General features: G+C 60.5%; 1 protein-coding gene and 1 long non-coding RNA gene across 4 annotated transcripts in view; both read right to left on the bottom strand.

Moving 5' to 3' along the window:
- The window catches only part of KCNAB1 (potassium voltage-gated channel subfamily A regulatory beta subunit 1), a 57,303-nt gene that overhangs the window by 25,201 nt on the left and 13,553 nt on the right, over positions 1-18,549 (bottom strand). Inside the window, exon 1 of one of the 3 annotated variants that reach the window (XM_064385034.1) lies at positions 15,853-16,910. The exons of the other annotated variants lie outside the window; for them this stretch is intronic. Coding sequence (XP_064241104.1) covers positions 15,853-16,070 — 218 coding nt within the window. The 5' untranslated portion in view covers positions 16,071-16,910. Of the gene's footprint in view, positions 1-15,852; positions 16,911-18,549 lie in introns of those variants that run through there. 3 annotated transcript variants of the gene reach the window in all.
- LOC135278504 (uncharacterized) lies at positions 5,325-10,007 on the bottom strand. The gene is made up of 3 exons (XR_010345995.1): positions 5,964-10,007; positions 5,811-5,924; positions 5,325-5,756 (listed from the first exon to the last, which is right to left on the bottom strand). It is a non-coding gene; the product is annotated as an uncharacterized LOC135278504 (long non-coding RNA).

Genomic DNA, 18,549 nt, shown 5'->3' with positions numbered 1-18,549 from the left:
AAAGGCAGCTCTGATCCATCTCTCCTGGTTTCCATTAGCACGGCCATCGTGCTGCTCCTGCTGTGCTTGGCAGGCGTGGAGCCGTGGCTGTGCTCCCCCAGATCAGTGCCCAGCACACACAGAACCCAGGGTTTATCTGTGCCGGGCCCCAGCCCAGCCCAGCCCGGCCACTGCAGAGCCCCACAGCGATGGCAAAGGGGCAGCAAGGAGAGGTTTTGGGGCACAGCACCCCAGTGGAGCCGTGCAAACCTCCTGAGCTCACCAGAACCTCCAAGGCAGGACAGCTGCAGCCACCTCAGCGCACAGAGCCACAGGGCACTGCTGTATTCTGGGGAGAGCAGGGACACCCAGCCCTTCTGCTCTTTGTATTCTAACTTCAGACCTTTCCAGCCTCCTTCTGCAGGGCGCAGCCGTGGGACAGCGAGCACAGTGTCTGTGCTGCCCTGTCCTGGTGCCTGGCACTGCCCAGGGGACAGCCAGGACAGGGGGGCTTCATCCCCCCGAGAGCCCCGCTCCTCAGGCGGGTTTAACCGAGCCCCCTGTGCTGGCACCACCCGAGGGTGACACTTCCCTGCCCCGGGCTGGCAGCACGTCCCGCAGCGAGCAGAGCAGAGCTGGCTGAGTCACACAAACACAGCCTGCAGCCTGGCACCTGCTGAGCACACCGGGGCACCCAGCAGCGGGCAGGGCTGGCATCCCTGACTAGGCTTTTCCTGGCTCCCGAGGGATCCTGGCGGGCTGGGAGCAGCCCTGCGGGGAGCCGGGGCAGCAGCCCCGGGAGCTGCTGCCAGAGCCTGCTGCCAGGCAGGGAAAAGGCTGGCCAGGAGCTGAGAGCCCAGCCCGGGGCAGCAGGGAAGGGCTGGCACCTCCCTGCCAGGCAGGAACCCCTGGATGGCACAGCCCCAGGGCTGCTCACCCCCTCTGCCCGGACAATCCCAGCCGTGCTGCTCCTTCCTCACCCTCACCACACCAGGCGATGCCCACTGGCTGGTGGGTTTTCCCTGGGCTGAGCTCAGGGTTTTGCCCCAGCTGGGCACAGCTGTGCAGCTGGTGGGGCCGTGCCAGCTGCACAGAGACCTGGAACACTGGGCTCAGCTGCTGGCAGCCCTCGCCAGGCTGCAGCAGAGGGCACAGGGATCCCTGGGCAGCAGGGATCACTCCTGGGCCCAGGCTCTGACCCACCTTGCCCGTGACTCAGTGCCAGCAGGCACAGCTCAGCCCCCTGGGCACCACACCTGGCAGGGGAGCCACAGCCCAACCCCAGCCCAGCCCTTCACACACAGCAGGCAGAGGAGACCCTTTGGCTCTGTGCAGAGCTGAATAAGCCCAGTCAATTATTCTGTTAAATGCAGGGGCTCAGGGGCTGCCACCAGCCCGTGCAGGACAGGGAGGCACCAGATCCAGCCCTGAGGACACACCCAGAGCTGCAAAAGCCTCCAGCTCCCCAAATCTGGGGGACAAGCCATCATTTTGCTTGTCAGCCACCTAAGTGCGAGGAGATGAAGGGTAAAACGAAGGAAAATCCTACAGAGATGGATCCAGCTGGGATTGCTGGGTGAGGGGGGCTCATTCTGTGGCCAAAGAAAGCACCAGGGTCCAACATGCACACCAAAGGCCAAGGTGACCCTTTTTGCCTTCAAGAGCCCTGCAGTTCAGCATCAGAAAGTCAAGAAGTGGCACAGAGGGAAAGGGAGGACTAACACATCCTGCAGCAGCACAGAGGAATCTGGGATAAAACCCGACAGCAAAAAGACAGGGGGAAATATCACAGGTTTTCAAGAGTCTTTTAACTAAAGTCAACATTACACAGGTAATCCAATCTTCAGCCAGGGCCACATTACAAGGAAAAATCCCCTGGGATTGGGTTTCAGCCTCCCTTGCTCCTGGATGCTGCAGAGTCCTGCCTTACCCCAGCAGTGCCCAGCCTGAGCCTCCCTCAGCACAGGGCAGCAGTGGGGATTGAGCACGACATGGAAAATTCCAGCCCTCCTGTGCCTCTTCCCTCACCCCATGCCTCCTCCATGGTTTTCATGGGAATTCGGAGCTGAATTATTCCCTGGGAAGGGCAGAGCTGAAGGAGAATAAAGGAATAGTAATTTATATATGTACATAGAGATGTGGGATGAGCAGGGAGCTCCCAGGGGAGCAGGCACAGGCATCCTGGGGAGCCAGGAGAGAGGAGAACGGGAGAGCAGGGCTGTGGGGAGGACGGGGCAGACAAACCAAGGCTTTAGGAGAAAAACCCAGCGTGGTGACAGCTGTGTGACCACCCTGCTGAGGCCACAGGGACAGCAGAGCCAAGAGGCTCTTCAACCAAAGGAAAGAGAAAAGCAGGGGTGAAACACCCCTGCAAAGCACCCCGTGCCACAGAACCGGCTGTAATTAGAAAACAATTGTAATTGTGGGGCTGTAATTAACGCTGGAGCAGGGGAATGGTGAGAGCCCAGCAGTGGCACTGAGTGCTCTGCAACGCTGGGCTGAGGGACCTGGGAGCAGTCCCTGTCCCTGCAGGGCCACCTCCATCCTCCCAAACACAGCCCAGCCCCAGGCACACCCCTCAGCCAGCAGCAGGGAAGGGCAGTTCCCTTCCTCGGGGAACCCTCACCATCCATTTCCCTCCTCGGGGAATCCTCACCACCCATTCCCTTCCTCAGAAACCCTCACCATCCCTCTCGGGAACCCTCACCATCCCTCTCGGGAACCCTCCCCACCCACATCCCACACCCACCGAGCACCAGCCCAGCTCCTGCAGGGCACACAGAGCTGGAAGAACAGCACAAACCCCACACAGGCACACCACCAACACCCACCCCTTCCCCGGCAGAGATTTATGGCCTGAGACACTTGTGCTGCTTAATTACCTCGTTAACCTACAACGCTCCTGTGTCCTTCAGGACAGAGCAATTACAGCACCACACATTCCCTTACCCAGGTGGGGATTTGCTTCCCTTCGCTGCTTGGAGCAGGGACAGTTGGGGTTTGGCCCCTTCAATTAACACCCCCCAAATCAGCCCAAACCTCCCCTTCCCCTGCAGCATTCCCAGCTGGAAGGGATCAGGATAACCATCCTGTCTGCCTGGTTATCTGTGTATCCATCCATCCATCCATCCATCCATCCATCCATCCATCCATCCATCCATCCATCCATCCTTCTATCTATATCTATCTCCCATTCATGCATTTATTCACCCACCCATCCATATATTAATCTATCTATCCATGCATCCATATATTGATCTGTCTATCCATCTATCTATTGATTTATCTATCCATTCATCCACCCTTCTATCTATCTATCTATCTATCTATCTATCTATCTATCTATCTATCTATCTATCTATTTCTCCATCTCCCATCTCCTCCCATCCATGCATTTATTCACCCATCCATCCACCCATCCATCCATCCATCCATCCATCCATCCATCCATCCATCCATCCATCCATCCATCCATCCGAAATGAGACAGGAGAGGTTTTCCCCCCCATGCAAAACCAGAAGTTTTAAATAAAATCTCTGCAATAACACATACAATGACTAAAACATTTCTGAGTCCACACCCACAGAAGAATCTCCAGGCTTGGGAGAGCTCCACGGAATTCAGATAAAGCTGCTTTTGGCTCCTTCCAAGCCTGGTTTCGTTGCCCTGTGTCTGTGCTTGTGCCCACAGCAGCCAAACTCTACCAAAATAAAACCTGAGGGGACGGTCCCAGCGCAGCACCAGGGGGAGGGTGACCCCCAGGGGACCCCTCACACACCCCCTCGCAGGTGGGGGATACAGCCAAACGGGGGAAATCATGGCACAGCTCTCCTGATATAAACTGCAGAGAGTTTGTCTTATTGCTACAAAAATATGGAAAAAAAAAAACAGTAAAAAAGTCACTGCTCCTGACGCTGGTGGTGGGAAAACAACGTTGCTTAGAAACATCCCCATCAGGGCTCCAGAGCCGCTCCTTTCTGTGCAGAAATGAATAAAATATGTAATTTATTCCCTGAAAAAAGAGGCTGTTTCAAGAGACACCAAAACCCTGATGAAAGCAGAGACCCTCCCCACCTCCCTCTCCGGCTGCAGCTCATCTGATGTCCCTCACCTGTCACCTGTGAGTGGGGACAGTGACAAGTTTGGCCTTGACCCCAGCTCCATCCCTGGCTCCTGCAGGGGGAAATAACAGAAACCCAGACTGCTTTGGGTTGGAGGGACCTTAAAGCCCACCCAGTGCCACCCCTGCCGTGGCAGGGACACCTCCCACTGTCCCAGGCTGCTCCAATTCCCAGTGTCCAGCCTGGCCTTGGGCACTGCCAGCTTCTCTGGCAGCCTGTGCCAGGGCTTCCCCACCCTCTGAGTAAAGAATTTCTCCCCAACATCCAATCTAAATCTCTCCTCCGTTCATTTCAGCTCTTCCCCCGTGTCCCATCACCACCTGCCCGTGTTTCAAAGTCGCTCTCCCTGTTTGCCCAGCGCCCTGCACGTCCTGGAAGATGCTCAGCCGGCCCCGACACCTCGGGTACAACCATTTGTCACCATCGTCGGGCTCGGGCTCGCAGGGAGCCGAGGCTGGGCCCCACGGAGGTGCTAATTCTCGCCGTTAATTAACCTGGGTGCTTTCCTGCCCTCAGCCCGGTTTCCTGCGGCTCCCAAAGCCCCGCGGCTCTCGGCCACCAGGAGCTGTCCCCGGGCCAGGCTCCGGCGGCAGGAGCTTGTCTGCGTGCCGTGGGCGGCAGGAGAGACAAATAATGCTGTGTGCGTCTCGTGTCGGGAACAAAACACTTCCCAAGCGCACAGCAGCTCGCTGGACTGCCGCCCGTGCCGCGGGACCGCAGGCACGGAGCCGCAGCCCGGGCTGCCCAGGGACAGCAGACCCGGGATTTGGGTGGCCCAGGGACAGCAAACCCGGGATTTGGGTGGCCCAGGGATCACAAACCCGAGATTTGGGTATCCCGGGGACTGCAAACCCCAGATTTGTGTGGCCCGGGGGTCACAAACCCGAGCTTTGGGTGGCCCGAGGATCCCGAGCTTTGGATGGCCCGGGGGTCACAAACCCGGGATTTGGGTGGCCCAGGGACAGCAAACCCGAGATTTGGGTATCCTAGGGGTCACAAACCCGAGATTTGGGTATCCTGGGGGTCACAAACCTGAGATTTGGGTATCCTGGGGGTCACAAACCTGAGATTTGGGTATCCTGGGGGTCACAAACCCGGGATTTGGGTATCCCAGGGATCCCGAGCTTGGGGCTGGCCTGGGGATCACAAACCCGAGCTTTGGGTGGCCTAGGGATCACAAACCCGAGCTTTGGGTGGCCTGGGGATCACAAACCCGAGCTTTGGGTGGCCCGGGGGTCACAAACCCGAGCTTTGGGTGGCCCGGGGGTTGCAAACCCCTCTGCTGCACTGACGGGGGGCTGAGCGCCCCAGGACACCCGCAGCAGCCCGGGCAGGGACAAACCACAGCGGCCCCGCTGCCCTGGGGGTGCCGCAGAAAGGGCTCACAGCTGGGGAGAAATGGTTCGGCGAGGATGGGGTTAAAGCCGAAGTCAATAATGCGAAATAAAAAGGGTGGGGTGGAGCAAGCCCCGCTGGCAGCTTTCCTGGCTCTGCACAGCCCACCTGCCCGCTGCTCCCTCGGAAACATCCCCTGATCCTAAACGGAGCCTGTTTTACCCCAGTGCGACCCAAACTGCTCCGTCCCATCCACGGGACACAGCCCAGCTGAGAGGGGCCCTCCTGTGCCCGCAGTGCCACCTGTGCCCGCAGTGCCACCTGTGCCGACAGTGCCACCTGTGCCCGCAGTGCCACCTGTGCCCGCAGTGCCACCTGTGCCTACAGTGCCACCTTGATCCTCACAGTGTCACCTCATCCCCACAGTGCCACCTGTGCCTGCAGTGCCACCTCGTCCCCATAGTGTCACCTTGATCCCCGCAGTGCCACCTCGTCCCCATAGTGTCACCTTGATCCCCGCAGTGCCACCTTGATCCCCGCAGTGCCACCTCGTCCCCATAGTGTCACCTTGATCCCCACAGTGCCACCTTGATCCCCACAGTGTCATCTGTCCCCACAGCGTCACTTCATCCCGTGGCCCTGGCACCTTTGTGTGCCCAGACCAAGGCACCACATCCAGCCAAGGTTCCTTGTGGGGACAGAGGTCAGGACAGCCCCAGGCCACAAAGCTGCAGCACAGACAAAGAGAATCAGACTCACAGAACGTCCTGAGCTGGAAGGGACCCCCAGGGTCACCCGGTGCCAGCCCTGGCCCTGCACAGCCACCCCAGCAATCCCACCTGGGCATCCCTGGGAGCGTTGCCCAAATGCTCCTGGCTGATGAAGTTTGGATATTTATGCAGAGCACCAAATCTCAGGGATTTTTTACCTCTGTTCCCAACTGAAGAGCAGCCCAGACAAACACACAAAGCTGCAGCAGCTGGACCAGCGTGGGTGGCCCAAGTTGTGCGAGCTGAAAACACAGATTTCTGCTCCTGCTTGAGCACGTGCATCCTTCACTTCGCTCTGGCATTCAATCTGACACCTGCACTGTGGCTGCGCTCGTGTTTGCTGCTCTGCAAACTGCTGTGATCTCCTACCTGTTACAGAAAGGAAAGGGAATTGCACTTGGCTCACGTGCTGCAGTGGCAGTGCAGGGAAGGAGCAGCGCTGCCCTCCTGCTGCCAGGGCAGATGGATCACACAACCCCGGAGTGGCTGGGTCACCAGGGACCCTGCAGATGATGCCACTGCACCCTGCCCTGGCAGGGACAGCTCCCACTGTCCCAGCTGCTCCAGGCCTGGCCTGGGACACTGCCAGCCATGCCCAGTCCCAGGTGTCCTCTGTGCCCGCTCCGTGCCACGCAGGCCGTGCTGCAGGGACGCTCAGTGACACCAAACAGGAACTGCCTGGTGCAAAAACTGCAGAGACAGGGCAGGGCCGTGTGATGGGCTGGGAGGGCTCCTGGGCACTGGGCACCCAGCCGGGCACCCAGCCCAGCCGTGGCTGGCACAGGGCACGAGCAGGGGCCTGAAGGGCAGCCAGCCCCCGTTCCCTGGCTCCTCCTCACTTGCCAGCTCCCCTCCCGTGCTGGCAGGCTGCGTGGGTGGCCGCCTCAGCTGCAGCTCCCCGGCGCTCTCCCGGGCTCGCTGAACTTGCAGATGACGCATTAAGTGTGGGTAAGGCACAGGAGATGGCCCCGAGCCCGCCCGGAGCCGGGCACGGCTGCCCGGGGACCCCCAGAGTCACCGGGGTCACCGGGGGGTGCCGGGGCGGGGGTTCCATGGGAACAGCTCCTGCCCCGGGGGGTGCCGGCGCATCCCGAGCTCATCCCCAGCGCATCCCCAGCACAGCCCCAGCACATCCCGAGCTCATCCCGAGCACATCCCGCATCCCGAGCTCATCCCGAGCTCATCCCGAGCACATCCCGCATCCCCAGCGCATCCCGAGCTCATCCCGAGCACATCCCGCAGCCCCAGCACATCCCGCATCCCGAGCTCATCCCGAGCTCATCCCCAGCGCATTCCCAGCGCATTCCCAGCGCGTTCCCAGCGCAGCCCACGGCGCTGCCCCCGCCGCGCTTCGTCACCGTCACCGGCCGACCCCGGCTGCAAGGGAATAAAAAAAACTCTTTGTCATTCTGCAGCGAGGCTTTTAAAGTGCAGGATTTCAGCTGGCTGAGGGGATTACGTGATCCGTGCAAAAAACCCGTGATGGAAGGAAGTTAGTGCCAGAAATGAGGAACGGGGAGAGCTCTATCCATCCCGGCTGTGCGAGGGGGGACCGCAGCCCCCGCTGTCCCCAGTGTCCCCTGGCGGTCCCCAGTGTCCCCTGGCGGTCCCCAGTGTCCCCTGGCGGTCCCCAGCCCTGTGGGGCTGCTGGGGATGGACACAGGGCCTGGGACAGGCCCTGCCCTGCCCGCTGACCACATCCCAGTTTTTGGAAATCAACATCCGAGTCATGCATGTGTGCAGGGGCACAGCCACCAGAAATGCCACCTGCCCTGCTTCCCGTGCCACCTCCCACCCGAAGAGGCAAACTACAGCCCGTAAGAGCCTGTCAGGGGTGCCTCCCCACCCCACCCCCGGCCCACCTTGGAAAGCACCACTCACCGAGCTGGAGTGGAGCCAGCTGGAAGTGAGGAACAGGAGCTCTCTCCATAGGCAGGAGAGGCTGATTCTGGCACAGCCCCGGGACTGGGGAGGGGGTCTGGGCAGCCCCAGGGTAACTCCGGGCTCTCGGCACAGCCCAAGGCAGCTCCATCCCATCAGCATCCCCGAGCACCCTCAGGGATGGCCCAGCAAGGGGAGATTCCCCTTTGGAGGGGCAATCTGTCCTTGCAACAATATTTAGATAAAAGTGATTCTCAGGAGTTGTTTTAAAAACAACCAGCCTGAGGTAGGGAAACCACTGGGGAAAATAATGGAATTTATGTTTTAATTACTGCACGGGACTTTTGGTTTTTGACAGAGAAAATAAAATTTTTGAAAGATTTGAAGGATTGCTGAAAAGGGCCTGGAGTGACAGGGTGGGAGGAACGGCTTCCCATGGCCAGAGAGCAGGGATGGGTGGAATATTGGGGAAAAATTACCACGTTGGACAGGGCTTGGAGCATCCTGGCAGAGTGGGAGGTGTCCCTGCCCGTGGCATCCCTCCCAGCCCAGCCACTGTGGGCTGCTGAAGGCTCTGAGGAGCAGCTGCAGCCCTTCCCCAGCCAGCACAGCTGAAGCTGCTTTTCTGTGTCAGCTTTTACAGCAAAGTCAATGCCAAAAGGAAAATATAGGTATGCCATAGAATCTTCATGACTTCATCCTCAAAATATCTCGGAGGCAGCTTGTTTACATCAAGGGCACGTTCTCCTGGTGGCTCAGGAGCCCTCGGGGAGCTGGGGAGCCCAGCCCAGCTGTGCTGCCCTGCACCCTCCGTGCAGACACCGTCCCCACTGCATCCACGCTCTCCACGTGCTGCACCCAGCTGCTGTAAGCTGCTGTGGGCCTGTTCTCACACCAATCCTGAATTTTGTAACCAAACCAAGGACAAACCTGCTCCAGCTTCCCTCCCGAGGAGCTGTCAGAGACAGGGCACCAGCACTTCAAAGGGGGCACCCAGGAGCTTCAGGGCCTCATTTTCCATGAGCTTCCTGCTTCTCCTGCTCCTCAAACCCCATGTCCCACTGATTATTTGTGTTCTGGACAGGGCTTTGCCAATGAACATCTCCCAAAACTCGTTTGCAGAGCGCTGAGGGAGCACAGGGCCAGCCCAGAGAGGGATCAGGACTCCAGGCCCTGCTCCCCTCCTGCCTGAGCTGGGTTTATAGCACTACAAAAGCAAAATTCAAACACATTTCTCTGCTTCGAGGAGCAAGTCCCACCCAGGGCATTTTCCTTTCCTCAAAGACAATTAATTTCTTAACAAACACACTCTACAGAAGGCATTTTGTAGCGTTAGTCTGAAATAGAAATAAGCACGCTCAAAACTCCAATTGGATTTTGCCAGAGCAGCCAGGCTAAAATAATACATTTTAAATGTCTTAAACTGTGCGCTTCCCAAGTAATTAAATTACAGCCTTCCTGCACGACGGCTTCTCTCCCATCCATTTAAGCATCAGATTAAAGCTGTCAGGCAGCCTTCAGATGGAGAATAGCAGGCTGCAGGGAAGGGCTTGGGAGCGGGGCTGAGTGTGAGCAGCCGGGGGGCCCAGCCACCAGCACCGGCCTGGGAGGGGACAGCCACCCACTGCCACTGCCACTGCCACTGCCACTGCCCAGACAGGGGACACGGCTCGGGGACAGCGAGTGGCAGGGCTGGGACAGCCACGCCTGGGGGTGGGGACAGAGAGCTGCAGGGGACGGGGACAGCACACATGGGTGACAGGGAGAGTCTGCCACGGGTGACAGGGACACTCACCCACGGATGACAGCGACATCCAGCCCTGTGTGACAGTGACGCCCACCCAGGGGTGACAAGGACACCCACTCACAGGTGACAGGGTGTCACCCACAAGTGACAAGGGCACCCAGGGGTGCCAGGGACAGCCAGCCGGCTCCGTGCCCCTGTCCCGCCCGTGCCCCCCGGCCATGGTGGCTCCGAGGTGCACCCCCACAGTTATTTAAAAGCTCCGGTGCGTTATTTAAAAGCTTCCTTAAATCCCACCGTTTTCCCCGAGCCCTGGGAGCTCTGGGAGCCGAGCACCCTGCCCTCGAAGCCAGCCCTGCTCTCCCGAGCTCCCCACTCCCTTCCACGCCCCAGCCTCACCTGGGAGCTGCAAACTCCCGGGGAGCTCCTGGGGAGGTGAAAGCAGCACAAATCAGCAGATTTGTTTACTCCACTGGCTCCTTTTCCTTCCCCTTTGAGTTGTTCCTGCCTCCTCTGTAGCCATTATAAGCTACGGTCCTGGGGGGAAAGGCATTGTGAATTCAGTGTAAATCCATTCTGTTCACTGGATTAATCTTAATTTGCAGCAGGAAAATGAAGATCAGACGATGAGCCATAAAAGTCGGCCTGATGTGGAGAGTACTGAAACAATATGGAACTTGATACCAAAATAATTGTGCCATTTGCATGCGAGAGTTTAAAACTGCTCATAATTGCAGCAAGACTTAAATAAACCACAATTTCCTAAATATGTGAGGCAGTTATTATGGTTAATGCTTGGAAAGTGAAACGCAGGGAAAAAGAAAGCACAGCTCCTGGAACACTGCTAAGAAATACCTGCTTCCACTGGCACCCCTGGCAAGCAGCACACTTACCCGCAATTCCAGAGGAATTGTGCAGCCCAAGGTGACTGTGTGCGTTGCCCAGCCCATCAGGCTGGCTGCTCTGGTTTCCCGAGCCCAGTCCGTGCTTGGCAGCCACTCCAGGGCCAGCAGCACCCGGTGCCACAGAGGGAATTGGCATTTTAACAGAAGCTTCCAGCCCCGGGCGGGCCGGGTGGGGGAAGGATGCTGCAGCCCGTGGTGCTCAGGAGGCTGGGATCCCCCTCCTGTGCCAGCAGCTGCGCCAGGAACCCTCCAGGAGGGGCTCAGGGATGTTCCACACAGTCACAGAATCACCACAGCTCTGGAAGGGACTCCAAAGCCCTTCCAGTGCCACCCCTGCCTCCGTCCCAGCCTCCCACTGTCCAGGCTGCTCCAGCACCTTGGGCACTGCAGGGATCCAGGGGCAGCCGCAGCTGCTCTGGGCACCCTGTGCCAGGGCCTCCCACCCTCACAGGGAACCGTTCCTTCACAAAACCTGCTCTAAATCTCTGCTCTTTCCCGGGGGACGAGGAAGAAAGCAAACTTTACTTCTCAAGGTTTATCTGCCCAGATCACCTTTACGTAATTGCAAAGTCAGCAGCTTTTGTTCCACAGATCCCTCCGTGTTCCTTCACCATCCCCACACGCTCTGCTGCCCCCGGATTTGCAATGCTGGGGAGGGACACGACCCTTTTCTGCCCTCCCTTCTGCTTTATTCCCTTGGCTGTCAGCTCTTGTCTTACAAACGTTAGTAACACCTCCCTAAAGAGGGAAGATTCTCGTCCCCTTTGGGTGGCAAGGATGGGTTTCCCCTCGGGGGATGGTGCCCGGCCTCTCCCCACCCTGCCCAGGCTCCCCGGAACATGAACTCAGCCACTTTGCCTTTGCAGATAAAATGTTTTGTTTAGGCTCGCGCCGCAGTTAATGGTCAGAGCTGCCTCCATCAATTATGGATGAACACAAATAGATAGTTGTGCTCTGCAAATTGGGCCCCTCGTGCCCATGCGCGGGCAGGGCTCGGCAAAAAGGGTTATTTGTGAACTGCTGACGGCCCCAAATCGGCCCCGCAGCGGCGGAGCCCGGCACAGCCCAGCTCCCGTCGTATCCCAGCACATCCCAGCTCCCGGCACATTCCAGCTCCCGGCACATCCCAGCTCCGGGCACAGCCCAGCACATCCCAGCTCCCATCACATCCCAGCACATCCCATCTCCGGGCACATCCCAGCTCCCAGCACATCCCAGTTCCCATCACATCCCTTCTCCCATCACATCCCAGTTCCCAGCACATCCCTTCTCCCATCACATCCCATCTCCCATCACATCCCATCTCCCATCACATCCCAGCTCCGGGCACAGGCTCCTGGGCAGACAGGGCACTCTGGGCAAGGCTTTGCAGTGCTGCAGCTGCGATGGGTAGGGGTGGTGCCAAAGAATCAGGGAATTCTAGGATGGCCTGGGCTGCAAGGGACCTTAAAGACCCATGGCCAAGGCATCCGCAGCCTCACTGTAAAAACTTCTGGCTGAGGTGTAATTTGAAGTCTGAGGAGGGGCGGGCTGTGCCAGTCTCACTTTGGGAAGTCGCTCCCTGCGGTAGCAGCGCCACAAACAGCCCCCGGCACCAGCAGCACGGCTGGGTCCGCTGTACTGGAATGAGTTTTAAGGGAGATACGGCAGACAGGGAGAGGAGGAGCTGTGCTGTGGCCTCTGTCCGGGCAGAGCCGGGCTGCCGCCCTCCTCCCCGCCGCGCACACCTCGGCAAGCAGAGCCCATCCTTTGTTTCCACCAGCGGTGCGGCACAGGGCAATTTCCCGAGCCGAGGGCTGCAGCCACATCATTTTCAAAGAAAGGCTCCAAGCGATCCCAGACACTCCCCCCGAGCATCCGGGCAGGCTCCCCAGCGGGACTGAACCGGAGCACTGAAGGATGAAGGCGAGCAGCCTCTGCAGGAGCCGGCAGCGCGGCCGTGCCCGCGGTGACAGCGGGCGATGGCTGGGGGCTCCTGCCCGCTCCTGCCTCAGCCGGCCGGGGAAAGTGCCACTCTTAGAGCTCCCTTTGCAAAGGCAGAGCCCAGCTTCGCCCAGGTGAGCGCCGCGGGGACGCACCTGAGCCCTCGGGTTTGCAGCTGCTTCCCGGCGAGCGCATTAATTCCCGTAAACTTTTGCCTGCCGTATTGCTGCTCGCTCCCCGAGCTGGAGCGGCGCCAGAAACATGTCACTCGGTGAAAAGCCCCCGAGCTGGCTCCTCTCCCGCCCCCACCCCTGTCACAGGCGTAGTGGCTGTCTCTCCCTTTACATAATGCCAGCGGATCGGGAGCGCCTGGCCCGGAGCATCCCGGAGCGGAGCGGGGCCCGGGCAGCCCTGCCGCGGGGGCGGCGATCGGGGGGCGGCTCGAGGTATTTTTAGCGTGAATCGAGGGCCAGCGTGGCCGGGGTGGCATTTGGAGCAGCCCGAGCTGCAGAGCTCGGCATCAAGGACGTAATTCAGGCAGAAAATGAATTGGGAAGGACTTCAGTTTCAAAATGTGAGGGAGTGAGGAGTTCACGGAATTATTGTTGCGGCCGCCGGGAAAAGCCTTTGGTTCTGGATTCCCCTCGGGCTGAGGAACGGGTCCCAAGGTGAACACGAAATTCCAGCTCCGGTGGCTGGAAGGCGCCTCCCACCCGAAGGTCACCGAGGCTGGCACGGCACAGCCCAGCCCCAGGGTTACTCAGCCATTCCTCCCAATTCCCCTGCGCTGCTCCTCCTGGGGAGAAATCTGCTCTGCACACGGAGAGATCCGCGAGCAGAAACACAGATTAGTCATAAAGATAAAACCTCAGCCTTGTCGCCAACGAGCTGCTATTCCTGGTGCAGCTCCCAGGTCTGGGGCAGACGGAGCGCCGGGGCTGTGAGAACTCCGGTGGGACAAGCCACCCTCACTCCCAAACCTTTTCCAGGAATAAGGCAGAAAGGACTCCCAAAGACCCAGCTCTGGAGGCTGCAGGAGCGAGGAATTGCGGTTCCCCGGGGTGTTGGTACCCTGGGAGAGAGCCGGGAGCCCGGGGAAATCAGGGGATAAGTGCTGGCAATTAGCACACAGTGCCCCTACAGCCAGCGAGCGTGGCTGGGGAGCAGGTCCTGCCCCTGAGGGACACCACCAAAACTCCCACAAATGAGGAAACTGAGGCATGATGGCTTGGATGGGGCTGCCAGGGGGGGCAGGGGTCACAGGAGCTGCTGGCAGCCCCTGCTCCACTGGGAAGCTGGTTAAAGGACAAGTTACACTGATCTTGTGTGCCCTGTCTTCAGACAAGGCCCTCTGCCATGCTCCAAACACTGCCCTCCCCACGGCCTGGGAGCTGGGATCCCCCTGGACACTGCCCCTGCCAGGATCCCCTGGATGGGCACTGCCCCTGCCAGGATCCCCCTGGATGGGCACTGCCCCTGCCAGGATCCCCCTGGATGGACACTGTCCCTGCCAGGATCCCCTGGATGGGCACTGTCCCTGCCAGGATCCCCTGGATGGGCACTGCCCCTGCCAGGATCCCCTGGATGGGCACTGTCCCTGCCAGGATCCCCCTGGATGGGCACTGCCCCTGCCAGGATCCCCTGGATGGACACTGTCCCTGCCAGGATCCCCTGGATGGGCACTGCCCCTGCCAGGATCCCCTGGATGGGCACTGTCCCTGCCAGGATCCCCCTGGATGGGCACTGCCCCTGCCAGGATCCCCTGGATGGACACTGTCCCTGCCAGGATCCCCTGGATGGGCACTGCTCCTGCCAGGATCCCCTGGATGGGCACTGTCCCTGCCAGGATCCCCTGGATGGGCACTGTCCCTGCCACCCCAGCCCCTGCCCAGCTGGGAGCTGGCTCCAGCAGACATTCATTACCCAGCACTCTGCCCTGGCCGGGCTCACTGAGGACTTCTGCTGCCAGCAGCAGGGCAGGAGGGTGCCACGTCCCTGCTGGAAGCTGGTCACAGCTGAAGGACAGGGACAGCAGCTGGAAAGGCCGGGCTTCCACTCGGGCAAAGCCTCCCTGTCATGGATCAGCCTTCCAAGGAAACCACAGAAAATGACACCTGAGCAGGCCATGCACGCTGCTGCCCACCCTGCAGCTCCTACGAGTGAACACCGGCACTCCCCGAGCTGCAGGAGCACCCTGCCCTGGTGCACCACGCCTGGATCCGGGGGTGCTGCTGAGCCCAGAGCGCCTTTGAGCCGTCCCAGGACCCCAAAGCCAGCCTTAACACCAAACTGCATCCCGCAGCTCCCCTGGGCAGGCCGGGGGGCACGGCAGCCCTGGCGGGTATCCCAGGGGCTGGGAAGCAGCAGGATGAATCTGCCTGCAGCCCCACGCCCCTCAGCCTGCCCACGGAGCCCTCCTGTGCCAGCTGCCTCCCCAGCAGCAGCTGCACCTCGGGCACGGCGTGCAGAGATCCCAGGCTGGCCCCTTCTCCCGAACATCCCCCACTGGTGGCTGGAAGGGACACCCTGAAGAGGCAGAAGCCACCCCAAAGGCACACAAATCCTTCTCGCTCGCAGCAGGACAGAGGAGCTGATGAGCTGCCCGCACCGAGCGCTTCACACCGAACTCACAGCCATTCTTCATTTTTGCAGCCTGGGCTCGGAGGAATAAAAACCCGTGAGGGGCAGGAGCCATTCCATAAGAAAGCCCGAGATTTTTTTCTCTGCGTTTGTCCAAAATCGGCTTTGATCTCGTGTCCCCCGAGCGCTCCAGGTGAGGAGCCCGCGAGCCGCCCCCGCGGTGGGCGATACCCCGGCACACGCCTCTGCTCCGCAGCACGCTGCCAGCCAACTTTCCTGCCCGGCCCCGGGCATGCCTGGCTAATTGATTCTTCTGCTCATTAGCACCAACGTTAGTTACACCGAACACTTAATAGGAACCATCTTAGCACCGCTGTCACAAATTCACGGCGTTGCACAGAATCTGCCCGAGCAAGCGGGTTTTGGGTATAAAAACCACAAATGCATATGCCTGCAAAAACATAAACGCCCCGAAGCTTTCCAGTTACGCCCGAGTTTAAAAATCTATTAATAACCTGAGGAGAGAGCTCCTCTGCAAAACCAGGTGCATCCAGGCAGGCAAAGTAAAGAGCGATTAAGCTGCAAGGGAACAAAGACCGAGACCGTGCCCATACCTATATTTCATGCCCGTTTGCTTTGCGGTGGATTCTTTTAATGAAATGTGGTGCTGCGGGGTAAATGTCCCCAAACTGCGAGCGATAATAGCCACTGTCCGGAATTTCGCCCGGGCTGCATTCACTACGTTCGGCGTGGTGGTGTTCTGCTTGCTGATGAGCCTGTCTTCACCATTTCTCTTCAAGTTGTGGTCCGTGCAGGCGATGGACACTTGCATCGCGCCCGCGGCGCCCCGGCCGGGGGGCGGGCGGACCCCCGGCCCCGCACGGGCTGCAGCTGCCGGGCACGGCCGGCAGAGCCCCGAGCTGGGACCCGCCGAGCTCCGGGAGCGCCGCGCTGCCTGCCCGCGCTGCCGCCGGCCCGCGAAGGCGAACTTGCCGCGGCGAGGGCTTGGGGCTCACTCGGGGCTCTCGGCGGCGCCGCTGCTGCTCAGGCAGAAGCATCCATCCCTCCGGTCAGGTGCTGCCGGAGCGCCGCTCCTTCATGGTGGTGGCTCCGCAGCCGCTCCGCCTCGCCGCAGCCTCCCGGCCGCTGCTTTAAATCACCGCCGGCATCCTGCGAGCGCCGGACCGCCAAGTGCTGAGCAGGCACGGCCGAGCCCGTCCCCGGCCAGCGCTCCCTAAGGAGCGGCAGCATCCATCGGCGTCCTTCGCCCAGGCGCAGCAGCGCTACCTCCCACCCATGGCAGCCCGCCGAGCGCTGGCAGCGGCCCCGCAGCGGCGCCGGGATCCCCCGGCAGAGCCTGCGGGAAGGACGGCAGCGATGGGGAGGATGGGGAGGATGGAGCGACGGGCCTCCTTTGTGCTCCGGGGGAAGGCAGGCGTGCCGGCAGATCCGCCCGGAAAAATCGCTGCCGGCGTCGCTAAGCGAGGTCTTCTAGAGCGGGCAGCGATCCGCTGTTAAAATGGGTTAATTATGGGGGAAAGGAAAAGAAAAAAAAATAGGGGGAGGGGGAGGGAGATCGCTGTGCTCGGGTGTGTGAGCGAGTTAACACGTTAATGCCGTGCTCCTGGCGCCCGCAGCCCCCGGCTCGCAGCAGGGCCAGGGTTAATCCTGCTCCCCAGCAGCGCCAGCGGAATAAACCGCAGCGCAAAGGCTTGGAAGCGAAACCATCCCCATCCCTCTTAGATCAAACCATGCCCATCCCCGGCCGAGGCTGCCCTCCCCGCCCGGCGCTGCCCCGTGCCACAGCTCCCGGCACCGAGGGCACCCCGGGCCGGGGAGCTGCTCACGGGAGCGGCGGCAGGGTGGCCAGGTCATTGTCACTGTCACCAGCAGAGTGGCCCCGGGCAGGGACGGGCAGTGGGTGTCCCTGGTGCAGCCCCACGGCGCAGGGTGCCCGTGGGTGGCACGGCAGGGTCACCCTGCTCCCTTTCCCACCCAGCCCAGGCCACGGGAAATGCTCCAGAGGGGCTCTGCAGACCCCAGCCTCCATCTGCCCCAGGCTGCCCGGGGGGCTGGAGCTGGGGGGGTGCCCACCCTGCTCACTGCCAGGCCCCTGGAGCTGGGGGGGTGCCCACCCCGCTCCCTGCCAGGCCCCTGGAGCTGGGGGCACCTCCGGGGCTCCCGGTGCCCACCCTGCTCCCTGCCAGGCCCCCGGCCTGGCCCCTCGGGGTGGGAGCAGCCCCCAGGCCGGACCCCCTGCCCGAGGCACCCAGAGCTGGAGCAGGAGCGGGGTCAGAGCGAGCTGGGGGTGCTGGGGTGGTCACAGCCCGGTTTGAGCTGGGGTGACAGGGCTTTCACACCACGGTGTGTGTCCCCTCGGCCCTGCTGGGGAGGGGGGTGTGACAGCGGCTGGCAGCCAGCCAGGGCCACCCACAGCCCGAGCTCCTCTCGGATGGCTCATTAACAGGTACCAGCACATCCCTTTGAGGACGGGAAGCATTAATCCCAGCAAAGACAGCCACTGTATGACATTTTCCCAAAGAGGATTAGCAGTTCATCATGCAGCAGACCCACGAACTGGGAGTGCTCTCCTTGGAGTCGCCCTCCAGCAGGGTTTGGGGGGAGCAGGACCCCTGGGAGAGGTCCCAGAGCCCTCAGCAGTGAGTCAGCACTGCAGAGCACAGGCAAACCCAGCAGAGGGGCATCGGGGGGCACAGGCCATGGCCTCACTGAGCCCAAGGTGCCCTCGCAGCCCCCGAGGGTCTCGCTGGGATGGGGATGCAGCTGGAGCCCTGCTGGCAGCTCCCACTCGGGTTGGAGCCCAGCTGTGCTCCAGAGCCCCGAGCAGGACTGACAGACCTGGAAACATTCCCCTCCCTGGGGCCAGGCCCTCCAAGGTGTGCTCTGCCTCTGCCCTGCACATCCCTGGAGAGTTCCCACTCTGGTTTCTGACCTGCCAAAGGCTGTGACTCGGTGCTGGGGATGAGCCCAGGTCACTGCCACCCGGTCCTGGTCACCACCCCACTGCCAGGCTGGCCCTGCCCGGAGGCACCGGGGAGGGGACAGAAAGGGACAGTGATGCTCTGCGCTGGCACATCCCACAGAGCACCTTCCCTCAAGCTGCTTAGCTTTGGGGGGGTTACATTCTCTCTGCAGAAGATGTATTTAAATATGGGATTTATTTCATTTCCTGAGCAAGATAATCACTTCTGGAGTAACATAATTCTGTATGATGAAAACCCTGAGCTTATGGAAGAGGAGGTACGTGACAGGCAGAGGACTCAGCCACGAGCCATGCCCCGGCTCCCTGT

Source organism: Passer domesticus, chromosome 11 (assembly GCF_036417665.1).
Source record: "Passer domesticus isolate bPasDom1 chromosome 11, bPasDom1.hap1, whole genome shotgun sequence".
In the NCBI taxonomy this organism is placed as follows: Eukaryota; Metazoa; Chordata; class Aves; order Passeriformes; family Passeridae; genus Passer; species Passer domesticus.
The sequence above is the reverse complement of the archived record's forward strand: the minus strand, read 5'-3'. Positions and strand labels throughout refer to the sequence as shown.